The following is a 20,348-nucleotide window of genomic DNA, read 5'->3' on the forward strand; positions in this document are numbered from 1 at the left end:
CACTGCCAGCCCTACACCTGACCACCCGGGGAGGGCTTCAATGGCCATCGGCGAGGTCAACACATCTGGTCCCTGTAGTGTTCCTCGCTACTGAGGACCACCGCCAGCGAGGTGCGAAAGGTAAGTGAGCCCGGACTATGCATCCTGAGTTTGTAATTTAAATGATGTTGAGATGCCGGCGTTGGATACACTAGATACATCGATGACATTTTCTTCCTTTGGAGTCATGGTGAGCAATCACTGAAACAACTATATGATGACATCAACAAGTTCCATCCCACCATCAGACTCACCATGGACTACTCTCCGGAATCGGTTGCATTCTTGGACACACGCATCTCCATTAAGGACGGTCACCTCAGCACCTCACTGTACCACAAGCCCACGGATAACCTCACGATGCTCCACTTCTCCAGCTTCCACCCTAAACACGTTAAAGAAGCATCCCCTACGGAGAAGCCCTCCGCATACACAGGATCTGCTCGGATGAGGAGGATCGCAACAGACACCTCCAGACGCTGAAAGATACCCTCATAAGAACAGGATATGGCGCTCGACTCATCGATCAACAGTTCCGACGCGCCACAGCGAAAAACCGCACCGACCTCCTCAGAAGACAAACACGGGACACGGTGGTCAGAGTACCCTTCATCGTCCAGTACTTCCCCGGAGCGGAGAAGCTACAGCATCTCCTCCGGAGCCTTCAACATGTCATTGATGAAGACGAACATCTCGCCAAGGCCATCCCCACACCCCCACTTCTTGCCTTCAAACAACCGCGCAACCTCAAACAGACCATTGTCCGCAGCAAACTACCCAGCCTTCAGGAAAACAGTGACCACGACACCACACAACCCTGCCACAGCAACCTCTGCAAGACATGCCGGATCATCGACACGGATGCCATCATCTCACGTGAGAACACCATCTACCAGGTACACGGTACCTACTCTTGCAACTCGGCCAACGTTGTCTACCTGATACACTGTAGGAAAGGATGTCCCGAGGCATGGTACATTGGGGAAACCATGCAGACGCTACGACAACGGATGAATGAACACCGCTCGACAATCACCAGGCAAGACTGTTCTCTTCCTGTGGGGGAGCACTTCAGCAGTCACGGGCATTCAGCCTCTGATCTTCAGGTAAGCGTTCTCCAAGGCGGCCTTCACGACACACGACAGCGCAGAGTCGCTGAGCAGAAACTGATAGCCAAGTTCCGCACACATGAGGACGGCCTAAACCGGGATGTTGGATTTATGTCACATTATCAGTAACCCCCACAGCTTGCCTCCTGGACTTGCGGGCTGTCCTGTCTGGAGACAATACACATCTCTTTAACCTGTGCTTAATGCTCCCTCCATCCACATTGTCTGTATCTTTAAGATCTGGTTGGCTGTAGGGATTTGCATTCTAATCAGTATTCTGTAACTTGATTTTGTGTCTCTGTGCCCTGTTTGAGAGCACATTTCCACTCCATCTGACGAAGGAGCAGCGCTCCGAAAGCTAATGGTATTTGCTACCAAATAAACCTGTTGGACTTTAACCTGGTGTTGTTAAAACTTGTAATTTAAATCAGCCTTGCGTCCACCCCGGGAGCAAGGTTGGTTTCATTGGCAGTCATGATGTGGAGATGCCGGCGTTGGACTGGGGTATTCGGGAATATTCGGGTAAGCGTTCTCCAAGGCGGCCTTCGCGACACACGACGGCGCAGAGTCGCTGAGCAGAAACTGATAGCCAAGTTCCGCACACACGAGGACGGCCTCAACCGGGATATTGGGTTCATGGCACACTATTTGTAATCGCCACAGAGTTTCACTGGCTGTCTTGTCTGGAGACAATACACATCTTTTTAGCCTGTCTTGATGCTCTCTCCACTCACATTGTTTTGTTTCTTAAAGACTTGATTAGTTGTAAGTATTCGCATTCCAACCATTATTCATGTAAATTGAGTTTGTGTCTTTATATGCTCTGTTTGTGAACAGAATTCCCACTCACCTGAAGAAGGGGCTTGCAGCTCCGAAAGCTTGTGTGGCTTTTGCTACCAAATAAACCTGTTGGACTTTAACCTGGTGTTGTTAAACTTCTTACTTCATTGGCAGAGCAGGGCTAGCAATATTGCGAGAGATGAGAAATCAGGCGCGATTTCATATTCCCCCCCCCACCCCCCCACGCTACTCGACCAGCGCAACAGGACAGTAAATTCCCACCCATTATCTCTGATAGGGCTGTGCTCCCTGAGTTCTGCACAAAACTATGCACCTGGATGATGTTTTCAAAGGTACAATCTTTTGACTCAGAGACAAACCCACTGACGTAGATTCTGAACTTCCACAAGCTCAAAGCTTTCCCAGGATGAAATGTCAATGTATATTCTCAGATTGGTGTAGACAGTTAAATTGTGAGATTAGAGAATAATGGGTTCAAATAGGCAAAACTCATTGGGCCAGGTTTAGATGTAGCCAGACACCTAATGGTTCTGCTGTTAGACTTGCCCCTCCATTTTTAGCTCAAAAGATCCTCCCATAAGGTTGCTGGAAGCGTGCAATGGTAACACGGCAGTAAGGGACGAGGGACCCTCAGCAGAAAGGGACACAGGCCCCTGTGAAAACAGAGTAACCAAGATATCCCCTCAACAGAAGAGAAAAAACACTACACTAACTCAACTAAAGCAAAGCAATAATTTTGAATCACTTACAAGTAAAGATAAGTGCAGGGTCAAAGATACTGAATTCTGTTATTTTCTTGATGTTTCTGACAAATGGGTCATTGGGGTTGTTGAGGGAGTCGACATCTACACTGAACGCAGTGCTGGTGATCACATCCATACTGTACGCTCCGAATATGCTGGCAGAAGAGAATGTCTCTGTTAGAGCTGAAAGAAATATTCTCTCTTTGCTAGTTGGCCCTGAGCAGAGCACAACAGGCCATTCAGCCCAACTGGTCTATGCTGGCATTTTTGGTTCACATCAGAAAATAAAACTGTCTTTTACACATCACTTTTCATATCTCCCAAACATATATATAAAACAATGTTTTACAGCCAATGAAGTACTTTTGAAATGCAGTCACTGTTGCAATATAGAAATGTGGCAGTCAAAACGCCCACAGCAAGTTCCCACAACACTAAGATAATGACCAGATAATCTGTTTTGAATATTGAAGAATATATACTGGCCAGGACCTTGGGGACAACTCCAGTACTCTTCAAAATATTGCCACGCTGAAAACATCTCCATGATTACCCTGTAAAACCCTTTCATATTGTTAAAGACCCCTTTCAGGTTATCCCTCAGCCTTCCTAGAGTAAATGTTGAGCATTTTTTGATGATTACAAAATCTCACTTCTGCTATCATTCTTATAACATCATTATTTTGCACCTTCACCAGTGACTCTGTTGGCTAAAAATTTTGTTTAAACCTGTTTCAGGAACACGATCTGCCTGAGCCCATCCCCAATGAGACAGGGAGCACTGCAACTTCATGCCCTCCTCATTTGAATCATTTCAGCTTGCAGCTCAACACATTCAGTGCTCTGGCTGGCTGGATGTTCTGCACAGGGCCTAACAGCGTGAGACCAGTATGTGTTTCCACTAGCTCTTAGAGAATCCGCACTGACTGAAAGGAGTCTGTTGCTGCCTGTGCTGCAAATGGATGAAAGGGAAATGGAGAACCAGTTAGAATACAGCACTGGACGCCATGGAGATCAAGAGGAGGGGAGAGGCCATGTTTTCATGGAGCAAAGCGCATCTTCCAAAGGGAATGGGGACAGGGATCCTGGGAGGCGCATTCCTGGAACCTGGTCCAGAGACTTGAGCAGCAATGCAGGACGAAGTTTAATGACCCCCACATAGGTGGTCAAAGCCAGTGAATGAATTTTCAAATGCCCACCAAATCACCAATCCCTCATGCTGCCCGATCTCTCACACCCCACTACTCATCCATCATGCCTAACATGCAGACATTTCACTTCACACTCACACACTAACCAATGCTGTCAGTCTCACACCCACCTCTCAATTCTTCCATCTACCTCCAGCTACTTAGCTGTGGCAATCACATCACTCAAACACAGTGCACCACAATCACTGACATTCTCTCCTCGCTCTTTCAGGACAAAAGCTACCTACAAAAGAATGTGGCAAGGTTGAACCCTGGTGGGACATGCATGGCTTCACCCCTGAAACCAGCAGCGGAGATGCTAGAGTACATCACAGTGTCGGCAGCACTAAATCTGTAGCATCTGTTATCACCATGACCATTCAGATTGACCGCATGTCTTCTCAACTCACACCTCACCCTGCTTTATGACATGTGCAAGCTGTGGGTAATGCTCATGGAGCTCATGCTTTACCCTCCCCAACCTTTCCTTCTCATTTTCTACTTTCAGATCTCAAGGAATGCTGTCTGCCCAACCACAAGAGGTACCAGGAAGAGAGAGCAATGCCACGTCACTGTGTGGGAGCACTAGGCAAGGCAAAGGCACCCTCAAGACTGGCATCAAGGGAACACACAAGGATGATTTACACATTTGTTTATGTAAGTTGGTATGTTTTTTGATAAAGAGATATTATTGATGGCTTTTATTGTAGAATCTTGATCCAAGTGGATGCTGCAATGGGTACCAATTCTAATAATGAAGTGGTTTCTTAGGGGAATTGAAGTCAGAGGTGTTTCAGAATGAAGGTGTGTCAGACACCTCCTCTTCCTCCTGATACCCAGTGGTGTTGGCTACACTCACACAATGGTGATGTTGTGGGGGACACAGCAAACCACCAGAAAACATGCTCCTGTGTGTACTGGGGGCTTTCCCTGGGCAGTCCAAGCATTGGAAGCACCATCTCAGCACTGATGGTCTTCTCCATGGCTGTCACTACATGCTCACTGTCCTCACATGGTCAGGTGTTGTGTGAAGTTAAAGATGAAAATGATTTGGGATTGTCTCTTTAATTTCTGGTGAAATAGAGAAAGGGAAGGAGGTCATCTGACATGTTCCAAATTCTGCCCAACAACTAGCCTGGGTGGGTTGGTTACGATGGGGACGGGAGGGACCCAGCTTGTCTTACTGGGGAGAAGATGCAAGAGGTTCACACCTGGAAGCAAAGGCAAGAGCAGCTGTGCTGACTGTGGAATAGTCTTCAAGCCTGTGGGCAGAGAAGGAGCGAGAGCCAGCTCACACAGAAAGACAAAGAACTACAGCTAACTGTGCTCAGAGAAGAGTGCGCTGTCTTTCTGGGCACCGCCAAGCAGGATGTGAGGGTGGGGGTGTGTCAAGGGGGCATGACAAACTGGCAACCCCCAGGCTGCGTGCAGCTCCAGAACTAGTTTTCAAAATGTTGGTCACACGGGTATGTTGGGGTGGATGATTCTGCAAGCAGCTGCTCCAATCACAGGCTGTGCACTATCAGCAGCAAATGTGATTGGAGGAGCAGTGAATACCAGTGGAGGTGGTTTTGCTTCACGCACTGGGGAGATGCTGACTGTGAGATCCAGGAGTTGCTGGAGAGATTTACGGGGTTTTTTTTGTTCATTCATGGGAAATGGGCGTCGCTGGCTGGCCAGCATTTATTGCCCATCCCTAGTTGTTCTTGTTCAGAGGGCAGTTGAGAGTCAACCACATTGCTGTGGCTCTAGAATCCCATGTAGACCAGACCAGGTAAGGACGGAAGATTTTCTTCCCAAAAGGACATTAATGAACCAGATGGTTCCGACAATCAACAATGGTTTCATGGTCATCAGTAGATTCTTAATTCCAGATATTTATTGAATTCAAATTCCACCATTTGCCGTGACGGGATTCAAACCAGGTTCCCAGAAGATTAGCTGAGTTTCCAGATTAATAGTCTAGCGATAATACCACTAGGCCATCACCTGCCGTGAGTGAGCAGGTGAGTGAAAAGACAGCAGACCCGTGTGTCTGTGCATGTGAACAAGAAGGTTATCCTTACTCCCAGATCTCTCACTCACCACCACATGCCAACAGGGTGAGTGAGTGAGTGCCCCAAGACAGGGAATGAGTCTGCCACGCGCACACAAACTCTGACCCTCTCATACTCCATTTTTAAAGAATAACTTAATTTATTACTAAGACATTGTTAATAAGGAGAAACATAACTCGAAGGAGCACAAAAGCAAATCAAATAGAGATCGTCAAGTACCAGAAACAGAGTCTTACTACCATTCCTCCAAATGTGACAGACTGAGATGTGAAAGAACTGTCAAGCCTCAAGACCATCTGAATTTATGAAGTCAAAGACTTGAGATTGGGGAGCAGGGATAATGAGTAAAGGTTTGATTGTCATATTCCACAGTCGGGAGAATTTTTTTTTTTAGAGAAGCAAGGGGGATGCTGTGTTATGTGCCTGCATGCCATTGCAATGTAAAGGTGTCCAGCAGAGCAAGGGCTAATGTGGGGCTGGAGAATATTGCTGCCCATGGTATGATGTGTGGAATCACATGGTTAGAGACTCTGGAAGAATAGTCTATAGGACAGAAATCAGTGATCTGTAAATAGTTAAAGACTAACAATAAAGGGTTCATTTTTAAAAACATGCAAGTCTCAAGATCTCATCACTGAAACACCTTTGCAGCAGTCAGAGGCCATAAAGAAGCCAGAAGATTTGCCTTGGAAAAAGAGTGGGAAGAGAAATTGCTGGAATGGATCCTACTGCTCGCAGTTGGTTTGGAAATCTTCTGAAAATCGAGGGAAGCACCTTTTGGTGCTGATTCGATATTATGACTCAAAGTTCAGTGAGGTTTGAACCCACTTGAGGCTGGGAGTGACTGTGGACCTTTCCTATAAAGACTGAAAGTGTATAGATGCAGTGTGGGGTTTATCCATTGTGTTAAAGTAATAAGAATAAAACAGATCTGTCGGTCAAGGTATTAGAGTTTCCTACTAAGTACTGTTTAGTTGATGTTTTCTTCAGTTTGCTAAAGTCATTGCTGGTGGCAGAACAGGTTGAGAGAGCGTGGTTAGTAAAACATAGTAGTTTTGTAACCTAGGGACATAGGTTACAAAAGCAAGGAGAATATGTTCAACTTCTATAGAACACTAGTTTAAGTTAAAGTTAACTTTAACTAATGTTCTACAGAACTGGAGTATTGCATCCAGGTCTGGGGACCACACTCTAGAAGAGAAATGAAGGCATTAGAGAGAGTACAGAAAAGATTGGTTCAAGGAATGAGGAATTTCATTGGGACCATTTTCCTTAAAAAGAATGAGAATGATTTGGAAAGAGTAGATAAGAAAAAAATTGTTCCAATTGTTGGGAGGATTAGAGAATGAGAGGGCACAAATTTAAGGTAATTGACAAAAGTAGTAATGGAGACAGGAGGAGAAATCTTTTCGCATAGCGAATGGAGAGGATCTGGAATGTACGGCCTGGATGTAAGGTGTAGTGGTTGTAAGGTTCTAACAGAGCATTCAAGAGACAATTGGACTATCTGAAATGAGGAATGTGCAGGTTTATGTGCATTGCTCATTCAGAGAATCAGCACAGACTCAATGGGTCAAATGGCCTCTTCTGTGCTGTAATGATTCTGTGACAAGCGCCACACCTGCAGGGTTGGATGGCTGGTCCTTTGAAATAGTGCTGGTGGGTTTTTCCTCATGCAGCTGAACACATATTCACCTGAGAGTAGCACAGGCATTCAACAGCCCTGCATGGTCAAGTTTCAACAACTGGTTGAAACCAGCCACAAGACCAATTGTATTCCTTTCAGAACTCCCTCATGTCACCAGAACATGCATGACTAGCCCACACTACTGTGCGACCTAGGATGGGGCAACACAATGGAAGTAGCCAGCAACATACTTCATATGATTTGCTACCTTCAAGTGCAATGGAAGGTGATTTATCTACGTGTTTAATTTGGATTGAAATTGGCATACAGAGTGAAATAGTCACCCACTACAAAAGTGTTTCAGTATAGATTGCAACAAAGCCTAAACAGTGAAACTCAGAATATTCACACTATGCCCTCTGGCTTTTGTTTAAAGAAAATAGAAAGAGAACAAAAAAGTCAGCTCCTCTGAGTCCAAATGTCTTTTGAAAACAATAGACGCAGGCACAATGTGTTTGAACATGGAGTATAACCCAGCTGTGGTGGGGAAACATACGAGAGGAACTGTCACGGCAATTTATTTCTACAGAACAAATTGAAGTGACACCAGAGGAATCTAGGATGCAACTCATCCACTCGAGTCAATAAGGAGAAATTTTTCCCATTGGTGGAAGGTTGAGACCCAAAGGACACAAATTTAAAGTCAGTAGCAAAAGAACCAACAGTACCATGTTTTTATGCAGACGAATATAAATTCCTCAAGGATAAAATAATGGACACTAACTTTATGAGTTCTAATGAGAAGTTGGAATGTCCTAACACAACCAACTGATTAACATGTAGAACTGGTTAACATCAGATGATCAACAAGTTCATGGAAGAGTCGGTGAACATCACACTCATTTCCATCTGAGACCAGTGCACAGTGAAAATGATTGAATTGCCTAGGAAGGGTATGTGATGGAGGAATGCAGATCCGTCACCCAACAGATAAATTACTCACTCCTTCATGTCGGCAGATTCATTCAGCTTTGCTTTCGTTTCTGCGTTTTTCACAAGATTTTCTGCATAGTGCTTGATTATTGGATACATCTGAGGAAAGAAAAAAGCAAACAATGTATAAGAAGTCAAAGCTGCTCTGCGCCTAAATAGGGTCATACTGTTGATAGCAACTGTATCCCATGACCTGTCTCCAACCCATCTCCTTTCCCACACAGACTGCCACACTCTGGCCACAAGGGGACTTGCCATGTCCACCTCATGATTTTTCACCTTCCTGCCTATTCAGAAAGTGAATTGACTTTTCATTCCCAGATTATTCTCGACTTGTCAATGAAACAAAACATTCCATGTACAATACTTTTATAACGAGCTCACCAATTGTTCAAATAATTTTTTTTTAAAAATGCCCCTCTGGTTATTCTCCAGAGTTGGTCACTGCTCCTGGGGGAAAATCCCCACAAGAGTTGGCAACCCAAATCATACTGAAATGGGGCAAATCCATTCTTAAAACTTTTGCTTGTATCGTCTGAATACTGGCCACCTTCAAATCAATGCTTAGTCAGGAGGAGATCTTCTCCCTTAGGAAATGGCCAACTTCACTCTGGAATCAGAAGCAGGTGGACAAGGCCGATGAGAATCTGGATAGCTGGCGATCAGACCACGAGGTGGAAATTCTCCCAAAGCTGGTTATCTCAGCTGCCACACAGGTTGAAAAACAAAACATCATTCCCAGTTCTACATACTTCTGGTCGACCTTAGTAAAAATAGAACTGACAATGATGAATGGTTATAGGGTGATTTATCATCTCCAGACTTGGCTGTTCCCAAGCTCTATTGATCAGTCTCCTGCCTTAAATTTGAGCTAGGGCTGAATGGCCTACTCCTGCTTCTAGTTTCTGCGTTTCTTGGCATGGCAGGTCTGTCATATGTGGAGAGAATAAGTCGGTTAGGAGAGTGAGGGGATCTCATAGAAACTTATAAAAATTTTAACAGGATTAGACAGGGTAGATGCAGATAGATTATTCCTGATGGTGGGGGAGCCCAGAACTAGGGGTCATAGTTTGAGGATAAGGGTAAAAACTTTTACAACTGACGTGCGGAGAAATGTCTTCACTCAGAGTGGTGAATGTGTGGAATTCACTACTACAGAAATGAGTTGAGGCCAAAATGTTGTCTGATTTCAAGAAGAAATTAGATATGGCTCTTGGAGCCAAAGCAACCAAGGGATATAAAGTAAAATTAACGTTTATTTATTTGTCACAAGTAAGGCTTACATTAACACTGCAACTAAGAATTCACTGGAGGAGGAGGCTCCACAAATATTGCCATCCTAAATGATGGAGGAGCCCAGCACATCAGTGCAAAAGTTAAGGCTGAAGTATTCGCAGCAATCTTCAGCCAGAAGTGCCGAGTGGATGATCCATCTCGACCTCCTCCATTGGCCCCCAGCATCTCAGATGCCAGTCTCCAGCCAATTCGATTCACTCCACGTGATATCGAGAAATGATTGGAGACACTGGATACTGCAAAGGCAATGAGCCCTGATAACATTCCAGCAATAGTACTGAAGACTTGTGCCCCAGAACTTGCCACTCCCCTAGCCAAGCTCTTCCAACAACTTTACAACACTGGCATCTACCCAACAATGTGGAAAATTGCCCAGGTATGTCTCGTACACAAAAAGCAGGACAAATCCAACCCAGCCAATTACCACCCAATCAGTCTACTCTTGATCATCAGTAAAGTGATGGAAGAGGTCATCAACAGTGCTATCAAGCAGCACCTGCTCAGCAATAACCTGCTCAGTGTCGCCCAGTTTGAGTTTCACCAGGGTCACTCAGCTCCTGACCTCATTACAGCCTTGGTTCAAACAGGGACAAAAGAGCTGAATTCCAGAGGTGAGGTGAGAGTGACAGCCCTTGACATCAAGGCCGCATTCAACCGAGTGTAACTTCAAGGAGTCCTAGCGAAACTGGAATCAATGGGTATCATGGGGGCAAACTCTCTGCTGGTCGGAGTCATACCTGGTACATAGGAAGATGGTTGTGGTTGTGGGGGGGTAAGTCATCTCAGCTCCAGGATATCTCTGCAGGAGTCCCTCAGGGTGGTGTCCTAGGCCCACCAATCTGCAGCTGCTTCATCAATGATCTTCCCTCCGTCATAAGGTCAGAAGTGGGGATGTTCGCCAATGATTGCACAATGTTCAGTACCATTCGCGACTACTTAGATACTGAAGCAGTCCATATTCAAATGCAGCAAGATCTGGACAATATCCAGGCTTGGACTGACAAGTAGCAAGTAACATTCACGCTACACAAATGCCAGGCAATGACTATCAACAATAAGAGACACTCTAATACTGCCCGTTGACATTCAATGGTGTAACCATCACTGAATCCCCCACTGTCAACATGGGGGTTACCATTGACCAGAAACTCAACTGGACTTACCACAAACACACTGGCTACAAGAGTAGGTCAGAGGCTAGGAATACTGTGGCGAGTAATTCACCTCCTGACTTCCCAAAGCCCATCCACCATCTACAAGGCACAAGTCAGGAGTGTGATAGAATGCTCTCCACTTGCCTGGATGAGTGCAGCTCCAACAACACTGAAGAAGCTCAACGCCATCCAGGACAAAGCAGCCCGCTTGATTGTTAGCCAATCCACAAACATTCAATGCCTAGTCACCCATTACCTGGATTAGTTGATCTGTGTTGGCTGCATCTCCCAACACATTAAACCAAAACCTAAATTCATATCCTCACCTTCAAATCAGTCCTCGACTTCACCCTAACTACTTTTCTGCCTTGGCTTGTCTTAATCTCCTCCAGTGGGTCAACTCTGGTCTATCTTTCCCTCATTAAGAGCTTTTAGTCATCTCAGTCCCACACTCTGGAACTTTCTACCTTTAAATGTTTTCTCGCAGAGCGCCTTTTAGGCCAATCTTTCAGGTGCATCTCCTATCAAAGGTTAGTTGCTGATCATTTTTTTAGTTTTCCTCTAAAGTATTTTAAGCCCACTCTATGAAGGTAAGAATTGGTAACAGTAATCAGACGGATAGACAATCTCATCACAGATTCGCAATATCTGAGCCACATCTGAGCCTCTCGGTCACTGTACCATACATGCAAGTGAATTACTTTTGAAGGCTTCCATTTGAACAAAGAACAAAGAAAATTACAGCACAGGAACAGGTCTTTTGGCCTTTCAACCCTGCACCGACCATGCTGCCCGACTGAACTAAAACCCACTAACCTTCCGGGGACCATATCCCTCCATTCCCACCCTATTCATGTATTTGTCCAGAAGCCCCTTAAAAGTCACTATCGTATCTGCTTCCACTACCCTCCCGGGCAGCGAGTTCAAGGCACTCACCACCTTCTGTGTAAAAAACTTGCCTCATACATCTCTTTTAAACCTTGCCCCTTGCACCTTAAACCTATGCTCCCTAGTAATTGACTCTTCCACCCTGGGAAAAAGCTTTTGACTATCCACTCTGTCCATGCCCCTCATAATCTTGTAGACTTCTATCAGGTCGCCCCTCAACCTCTGTCATTCCAGTGAGAACAAACCAAGTTTCTCCAACCTCTCCTCATAGCTAATGCCCTCCATACCAGGCAACATCATGGTAAATCTTTTCTGTACCCTCTCCAAAGTCTCCACGTCCTTCTGGTAGTGTGGTGACCAGAATTGAACACAAGTGCGACCTAACTAAGGTTCTATAAAGCTGCAAAGTGACTTGCTAATTTTTAAACTCAATGCCCCGGCCGATGAAGGCAAGCATGCTGTATGCCTTCTTGACTACCTTCTCCACCCGTGTTGCCACTTTCAGTGACCTGTGCCCCTGTACACCCAGATCCCTCTGCCATTTATTGTATATTTCCTAGCTTTATTAGACCTTCCAAAATGCATTACCTCACATTTGTCTGGATTAAACTCCGTCTGCCATCTCTCCGCCCAAGTCTCCAACTGATCTATATTCTGCTGTATCCTCTGATGGTCCTCATCACTATCTGCAAATCCACCAACCTTTGTGTCGTCCGCAAACTTACTAATCAAACCAGTTACATTTTCCTCCAAATCATTTATATATATTACAACAGCAAAGATCCCAGCACTGATCCCTGAGGAATGCCATTTGTCACAGCCCTCCATTCAGAAATGTACCTTTCTATTGCTACCCTCTGTCTTCTATGGCCGAGCCAGTTTTGTATCCACCTTGTCAGCTCACCTCTGATCCCATGCGACTTCACCTTCTGGACCAGTCTGCCATGAGGGACCTTGTCAAAGGCCTTGCTGAAGGCCTTAAAGGCTTTCTACAAAAACATGTTATCCTTAACAATTAGGCAGCCAAAGATTGAAACTACATCTTGTCAAACCTGCCCTTGCAGCAATTTCAGTAGGAAGCATTCATGTTCGTTTATGTTTTATTGGATCATTTTAGAGAAGCCAGGAGTCAGGTACTGTGTTATCTCGGATGTGGTAGTTGAACAGATAGATGGCTGTTATGCTCAGTTGATGGGAAGCACACTCAGGTGAAGGCAAGGTGGAGTCTGATCACCTTGGAATTTTCTAGATGTTAACAGGTTGTATCTTATTCACTGTGCATTTTAACTTTTTGCATTCTAAGTTAAAGTTTATTTATTAGTCACAGGTAAGGCTTACATTAACACCGCAACGAAGTTACTGTGAAATTCTAGTGCATCAGCATCTACACTCTCACCTTCATAAAAAGTCAATTATTCTTGGATGAGTACCCAATGTCTAAGTACCCAATCTCACACATCACAAGTACAAGCACAAAGGAGTCGATCTATTGGGGAGTGGGATGGGGTCCGTTACCTCTTTCAGTCTCCCACTGGTGAAGGTTGGTGAAAGCACACTTCGGATTCTCTTCCAATGGTCATCATCAACAATCAGGATGGACTCAATCAATGGCCCATTCAGACCTATGTTCTATAGGAAAAGGTTGTTAAAGAAATTACGTTATCAGGTTCAATGTCATATTAATTCAAAACTGCACAGAGAGAGGAGCAATGAATGTGTATTCATGTGTTTATCGCCATGACCTGCACATAGGAAGTGATGTGTCAGTAGCATGGGCGTTTTCAGCAGTGTGACTACAGGTTTTCCACACCAAAAATAGAAGGAAATCCTTGCCAGGCACACTTTGCCATAATGTGCAAAATGATTCTCAGGCCTCCTTGGTGGGATTGCCAACATTAGAAGCCGTCTAATCCCCATTTCAGGATTAATTCTGGAAATGCACCTGTCCCAATTCATGGGTCTCAGTTCTTTGTTTCCTTATGAAGAGTAACCAGAAATTCCCAAGTCACCTTTGGAAAACTGAGAACAAAAAAGCATTTTTCTTTGTTGCAATCTGGATGTGGGTTGCAAGTCCCAATGGGACGTAGAGACCTGAGGCAGCAATGGAGCTCAGACTGACTGCTAATGGCTGTGAGACTCCTTTAAAGCCTTGCATATATTTCTAATGGTCGGTGCAGGCTAACAGGCCAAATTGCTGCTACTGAAGCTGATCAGTAGGTAGTTTATTTTTAAACAAAACACTGCAGTTTAAATACTTCCCAACATGCTCAACCTCTCACTCCCACCCTGCTCAGCATACAAAGCCCACCCTCCCCACCTCAACTCTTGGAATTTCCAAATTTTCACTCTGGGAATAAACAAAGTCTGGGATATTAAAATGGGGTCACATCAGGAAAATGTTTGGGAAGCGCTGACGTGGAGTCAAGAGGTGCGCTTTCTTCAGCCCACTGAACTATCCAAAAGTCACTTAAAGCCCACCAACGGCTACTTTCTACTTTCTCAGGAGGCTAAGAAAATTTGGCATGCCTGCTACGACTCAATTTTTACAGAGGAAGCATCCTTTCCAGATATATTACAGCTTGGTATGGCTCCTGCTCCGACCAACACCGCAAGAAACTGCAAAGGGTTGTGAACATAAAACAGTCCATCACGCAAACCAGCCTCCCATCCATTGACTCTGTCTACATTTTCCATTGCCTCAGAAAAGCAGCCAGCATGATCAAGGGCCCCACGCACCCCTCACATACTCTCTTCCATTGAGATCACATACCAACCAACTCAAGAACGGTTTCTTCCCTGCTGCCATTAGACTTTTGAATGGACCTACTTGGCTGATCTTTCTCTAGACCCTAGCTATGACTGGAGCACCACATTCTGCACTCTCTCCTTTCCATCTCCCCTATGTACTCTATGAACAGTATGCTATGTCTGTATAGCACACAAGAAACAATACTTTTCACTGTATACCAACCAATACAAATGACAATATCAATCAAAATCAGTTGAAATATAGAATTCACTCCCCTAAAAAACTGTGGAGGCTGGGACAATTACAGGATTGGGACTGAGATCTTCTCAACTATCAAAACACCATGGAGACAAAGCAGATACTGGAGCTGAGGTAAAGATGAGCCATGCCGCAGAACACAAGAAACAGGAACTGGAGCAGCTGGAGATCAGAATGACTGATCTCTTACCTCAATGCCACTTTCTCTGCCCTGAGTGAATATATTTAACACCATAACATTCATAATTATCCAGGATGGAGAATTCCAAAGATTCACAATGCATGGAGTGAAGAAACTTCTCCTGATCTCAGTTCTAGATGCCAAACGTTTCAATTCTATTCTTTTCATTACTATTATTGAAACTATACATTTCAAACTCAGATTTCCCCCAGTGAGTTGGGAATTCTAATGGACATTTCGCTTTGTTTCCCCTCCTGAAAAAGGAACAGTCTAACCCAGATTTCCATAAAAATATCAATGATCGCGGTTCTTCACAGATCACATAGGATGTTGCGCCTCTATTGTTAATAACTCCCTCTCCTGTGCATCACTTATTAGGATGTGAAAATCCTGTCAGATTTCAAGACAAATACACACTCCACTCACCAAAGGTGAGAGGTGCAAGTTCCAGACAAGTCAGATGAAGTTTGGGTGCGATACACTTTCTTTTCTACCTCAACAACATGGGTCAGTCCAAACTATGACAGGCAACCAGTGAGAATTTAGTTGAGCCCAGAGAGATAGAACTAGAGATCACAGCATCAGCTTTTTGGGTCTTCCCCATCAAACATACTCTTTGCTCCCACACATGGGGGTTTTGTTTGGTAAGTCTGATCTCTGCCCTGAATCGCTGTGAGATCAAACCATCAGGTGGAGAAAAGATGGAAACCAAATGACATTCTGGCTGAAATGACCAAAACAAGCTCAAATATTCAGATAGTGGAAGCAAGGTCTTATTGAGGTAAGAAGGAAAACTAATAAGAGCAAATAAGTCTCAGTGTAGGTGAATATTTACCCGCCTGTTGGTGAACAGAGTGTAAAACTCTTTTACGAAGACGGTTTTAATCAAGTCAATATCCATGATAGAGAGAATGGGCTGCTGCCCATCATAAATCCTAAAGGAAAAGACAGAATTGTTAGAAAGTGAAACTGGTTCTTAGCTAAGGTAATAGTCTCGAGTCTGAATGGGGAGTGGCTTGGTAAACACCAACTGCAACCATGTTGGGTGTTCTTGACGGCCAGGTCTCTGAACTATGATGGATATTACACAGGAGCATTTGTGACCATTACTATGGAAAGGAAATGTCGAATGTCTCGGATTATACATAATAATCCCGGCTGTATTTGCATTACACCCAGATGGAAAACAGTCTTGCCTTATATTGGCATTTTAGCTGCTGCCGAGGAACTGACACCAGAATGAAGATGAGCAAGTTCACTGAAATAAAAGCAAAATACTGTGGATGCTGAAAATGCCCAACAACTCTGAGGAGAGAGAAGCAGAGTTTCATTGAGTCGAATAAGACTTTTCTTTTGGAACTCTGAAAACAAGTCATATTTGACACAAAACATTAACTTTCTCTCCTCATGGATGCTGCCAGATCTGTGGTGCATTTCCAGCACTTTCGTTTTTATATGAGTGAGTGCACTCAGATCCTCACAAACCAATTGATAATCCACTAGTTTCATTAAGGGAAAAGTCAAAATTGCATTCATAGGGGTTAAATTTCCATCTAGTCTGCCCTGATGTGAAGGCAGTAAGGAGTCTAACAACACCAGGTTAAAGTCCAACAGGTTTATTTGGTAGCAAACGCCACTAGCTTTCGGAGAGCTGCTCCTTTGTCAGATGGAGTGAAAGGCCAGACAGTATGTTTGCTAATCGCCAAAGCTCCACATGGTATTAGCACAGTTGTGGTAGGCCTACAACGACACCTCAACAGCAACTACCCGATTCACTCATGAACAGGCTGTCCCAATATTTGTTGGGAATATTCTGGGCAGAAAACCTGGAAGATTTCATAGACACCTTGCAAATTTTCTGTCACCAGTTTTCTCTGCTGGAAGTGAGCCTGTTTAACAAGCTACTCAATGGTCAGGGGGGTAGGTAGTGGCACCAAGCCATAGTAAACATCAGCTCAGGGGAGAAAGGCAAAAGCTTTGGAGAAGGAGCGGTGGTGAGAAGTGAGGGTCAGTAAGATGTGGCCAGGAGACCATTGGAATAATACAAGACCAGGAGACATAGCAACAAAACAAGAGTCATGAATAAAAAGGTGTGTAAAATAAAATCAGTGGAGACAAGCAGCCTCCTTCACCAAATGATCCAACCCTCCTTAGTGTAAATTAGTTGCCCCATTTACTGCCTGCCGCCTCTGAAGCCCTTCCTGAACCAAAAGAGAAATGAGAATTGGAACATTCTCAGCCTGACAGAAACCAGTTCCAGCAACAATTTGAGAGAATTTTGGGCCATTTCCTGGGGCTTCCTCCAGACTCTTGTCACATTTCAATGGTTTGGAATTCCTGGGATAGACTAGGAAGTTCTCCCAGACACGCTCCCTGACTGCAAGGTGCATGGTTAGATATTCAGACAAATCTCCGAGCCATTGCCAGAATTCCTTACACAGGGAAAATGAGTTGATTCCCAACGGATTGAGGCTTCACCTCATTATTCCATTGAATTAAACGAAGAAGCAACCCACCCGTGTCTAAACCCAAACAGAGTGAATTTCAGGCTCAGTGCGAATACTCCACTGGAGACAGATCATCAGTTTGAATGTTTGCAAAACAGCCAAATGTTCCCTCCCTGAAAACTCAACACAAATGTAGCATCCTTTTGAGGGCAATGATAAATGTGAAGGTACTCAGGCCAACAGTGTCACTCAGTGTAAACATAACGGAGCCGATTCCTCCATCCCGCTGCACTGCTGATGATTGGTGTGATCCGCAATGGGCATCCGGGCCTCTGCGCGTCTCCCAGCACCGGATTTCCGGCGGCGTCAGCTCCGTGCCAGAAATCGGTGCGGAGCTGTATTATATATTCAAACAGTGATTTTAATATAATTTAAATATAATTAGCTGGCCTGGGACTGAGGTCTCTGGGCCCACTAGCCTCTACTCCCCACCCCCGCCAGGCGTATTTCACTCCAGCGGAGTTTAGTGGGAGCCCAGCCCCGCTGGAGTGAAGGGGGACAATTGAACCCCTCCCCAGAGGGTCAGGCGCCCGGGGGGTGCCTCCTGGGTATTGGAACCTTGGCAGTGTCAGCCTGGGCCCCCGGCACTGCCCAAGGGGCAAACCTCCAATGCCCAGGGGGCACCGTGACACTGCCCATCAGGCAAAGCTTAATGGGGGTGGGGCCCGCTGTGACCCTGCAGTCTAGATCCGTGGGGGAGGGAGGGAAGCCAATGACTGGGGCTGGCCATTGGGATTGGGTGGGCAGGTGGGAGATCGAAGCAGGCCAGGAAGGGAGGGTGACGTCGAGGTTGGCCCCAGCAATCTTGGGGGTCCAACGATCGGGCTATGGGGGGGAGGGGGGAACGGTACACAGAGTGTGGGTGATTCATTTTTAAACTCCGGGTGAAAAAACCAGCGGGATTTACTCCAGTTTTTACATGAATTCGACACTTAGAATTTTTTGGGAGAATCGCCCTCAACATCTTTAGAAGTGTAATAATTGCATCAGTGTTAAGATCCCTCAGAATAATCTGTAGTTTCTCACTATCCATCTACACATCTTGAATTACATTTTACATTACGGGTGTAAAATGCAGTTTTGAAGTGGATAAAAATCTACACATTCATATCCATTACTGGCTGATTAAATGCACTCACCCCCACATCTTTCCATACTTCTTGTAACATTCTGTATCAAACCCAAACATACCCTGGCCAGGAAGAAAACAAAATCATTAGCGACAGTATTCACATAATACTAAGACGAAAGACAATTATTTATTGCTATGTGTGATGTTTTAGGCCCCATTCAGAATGAGCATGGCGGCTGTGGGGTTGCGGGGTAGATGCAGAATTTCACACCATCTGGCCAGTTGTTGGTTTCCCAGCAGCAACATCACACCCCAGATCATTTTCCCCAAAGGCAGGATGCCTGGCAGCAGATCTGCCCGACCACAAGTGGCAAGTAGCCAATTCAGCTGGTCTGAAATGTCTGCTGAGGCCTACTGACCGAGGCTGACTGGAGTTGTGAGGGAACTGTCGTTGCCTGAAGGTGGTCTCAAGGGGGTGGGGTGGGTCAGTGCTACAGGCAGGCTTTGACTCATTTGACTGCCTGGCTTCAGCTGCATCCGCAGGCCATTCCCTCCACATTACTGCCTGGCTGCTGGTTCTAAACTTCATTTACAACTGTGAAAAGTTAGAAATAAAAGGCGCCTGCTCTCATATTTACCCAAAAAGGCAGCCTGCTGCTTCGTTAGTATTGGGAAAGCCTTTCATTTGCCCTTCAACTTCTAGAGCCAACCCGTCATGCTTACTCTGCCTATTAGCCAACTCAGAGAAAGTCACTGCTGGGTGACTGTTGCCCACACAGTACCGGGCTTCTGACCCCAATTTAATTTGTCATAGGAAAGGAACATAAACAAAATAGAAAAGCAAAATTCGGTGATCATTGCACGAGGTCAGGAAAATATGTAAGTCAATAATTAAATAATGGTGCATAGAAACAGAACTCAGCCATTGAACCCGTCAAGCCTGCTCCACCATTCAGTTAGATCATGGCTGATCATCAACCTCAACACCACAGCACTTTCCCACACTAACTGCAAATCTCTTCATGTCATTATTCTCCAGAAATCTACCCCGTCCTGTTTTGAACATGGCTCAATCAATGAGTGTCCCCAGACCTCTGGAGTAGTGAATTCCAAAGATTTTACCCTCTCAATCTCAGAAAAAGGGACAGGCCATTTAAGACAACGTTGAATGGTTTTAGACTCACCAACCTTATCTACATCCTGCCAGAACCTGCAGGAATTTTGAAAGTTTCAATTATGTCATTTCATAATCTTCAAAACTCAAGGGGACACAGAGTCAGTCTCCCCAATCTCTCCTCATAAGACAATCCCTTCTGTTACGATCCCAGTTGGTGTTACTACTAGATGGGAAGGTGCTAGAATGGAACCCTGGCTCAGAAGACCATAATGTTATCTTTAAGAAAATATGGAGGAACAGAGTCACAGGAATGCCAAATATCTTTTAATAACAAAAAAACTTTATTAAACATAAAAAATTTGATTATAATACAATACGACGGGCAGCGCGATGGCACAGTGGTTAGCACTGCTGCCTCACAGCGCCTGGGACCCGGGTCTGATTCCCGGTTTGGGTCACGTTCTCCCCATGTCTGTGTGGGTTTCCTCCGGGTGCTCCGGTTTCCACCCAGTCTGAAAAGACGTGTTGGTTAGGTGCATTGGCCATGCTAAATTCTCCCTCAGTGTA

The 20,348-nt window shown here is 45.0% G+C and overlaps 1 protein-coding gene across 1 annotated transcript in view; it reads right to left on the reverse strand.

Moving 5' to 3' along the window:
• LOC144510594 (cytochrome P450 3A30-like) overlaps window positions 1–20,348 on the reverse strand; it is a 40,965-nt gene that overhangs the window by 9,963 nt on the left and 10,654 nt on the right. The window contains exons 3-7 of the mRNA XM_078240155.1: window positions 18,732–18,784; window positions 15,921–16,020; window positions 13,413–13,526; window positions 8,570–8,658; window positions 2,699–2,847 (exon numbers count right to left, since the gene is read on the reverse strand). Coding sequence (XP_078096281.1) covers window positions 2,699–2,847; window positions 8,570–8,658; window positions 13,413–13,526; window positions 15,921–16,020; window positions 18,732–18,784 — 505 coding nt within the window. The remainder of the gene's footprint in view (window positions 1–2,698; window positions 2,848–8,569; window positions 8,659–13,412; window positions 13,527–15,920; window positions 16,021–18,731; window positions 18,785–20,348) is intronic.

This window comes from Mustelus asterias, chromosome 23, assembly GCF_964213995.1.
Source record: "Mustelus asterias chromosome 23, sMusAst1.hap1.1, whole genome shotgun sequence".
Classification (NCBI taxonomy): Eukaryota; Metazoa; Chordata; class Chondrichthyes; order Carcharhiniformes; family Triakidae; genus Mustelus; species Mustelus asterias.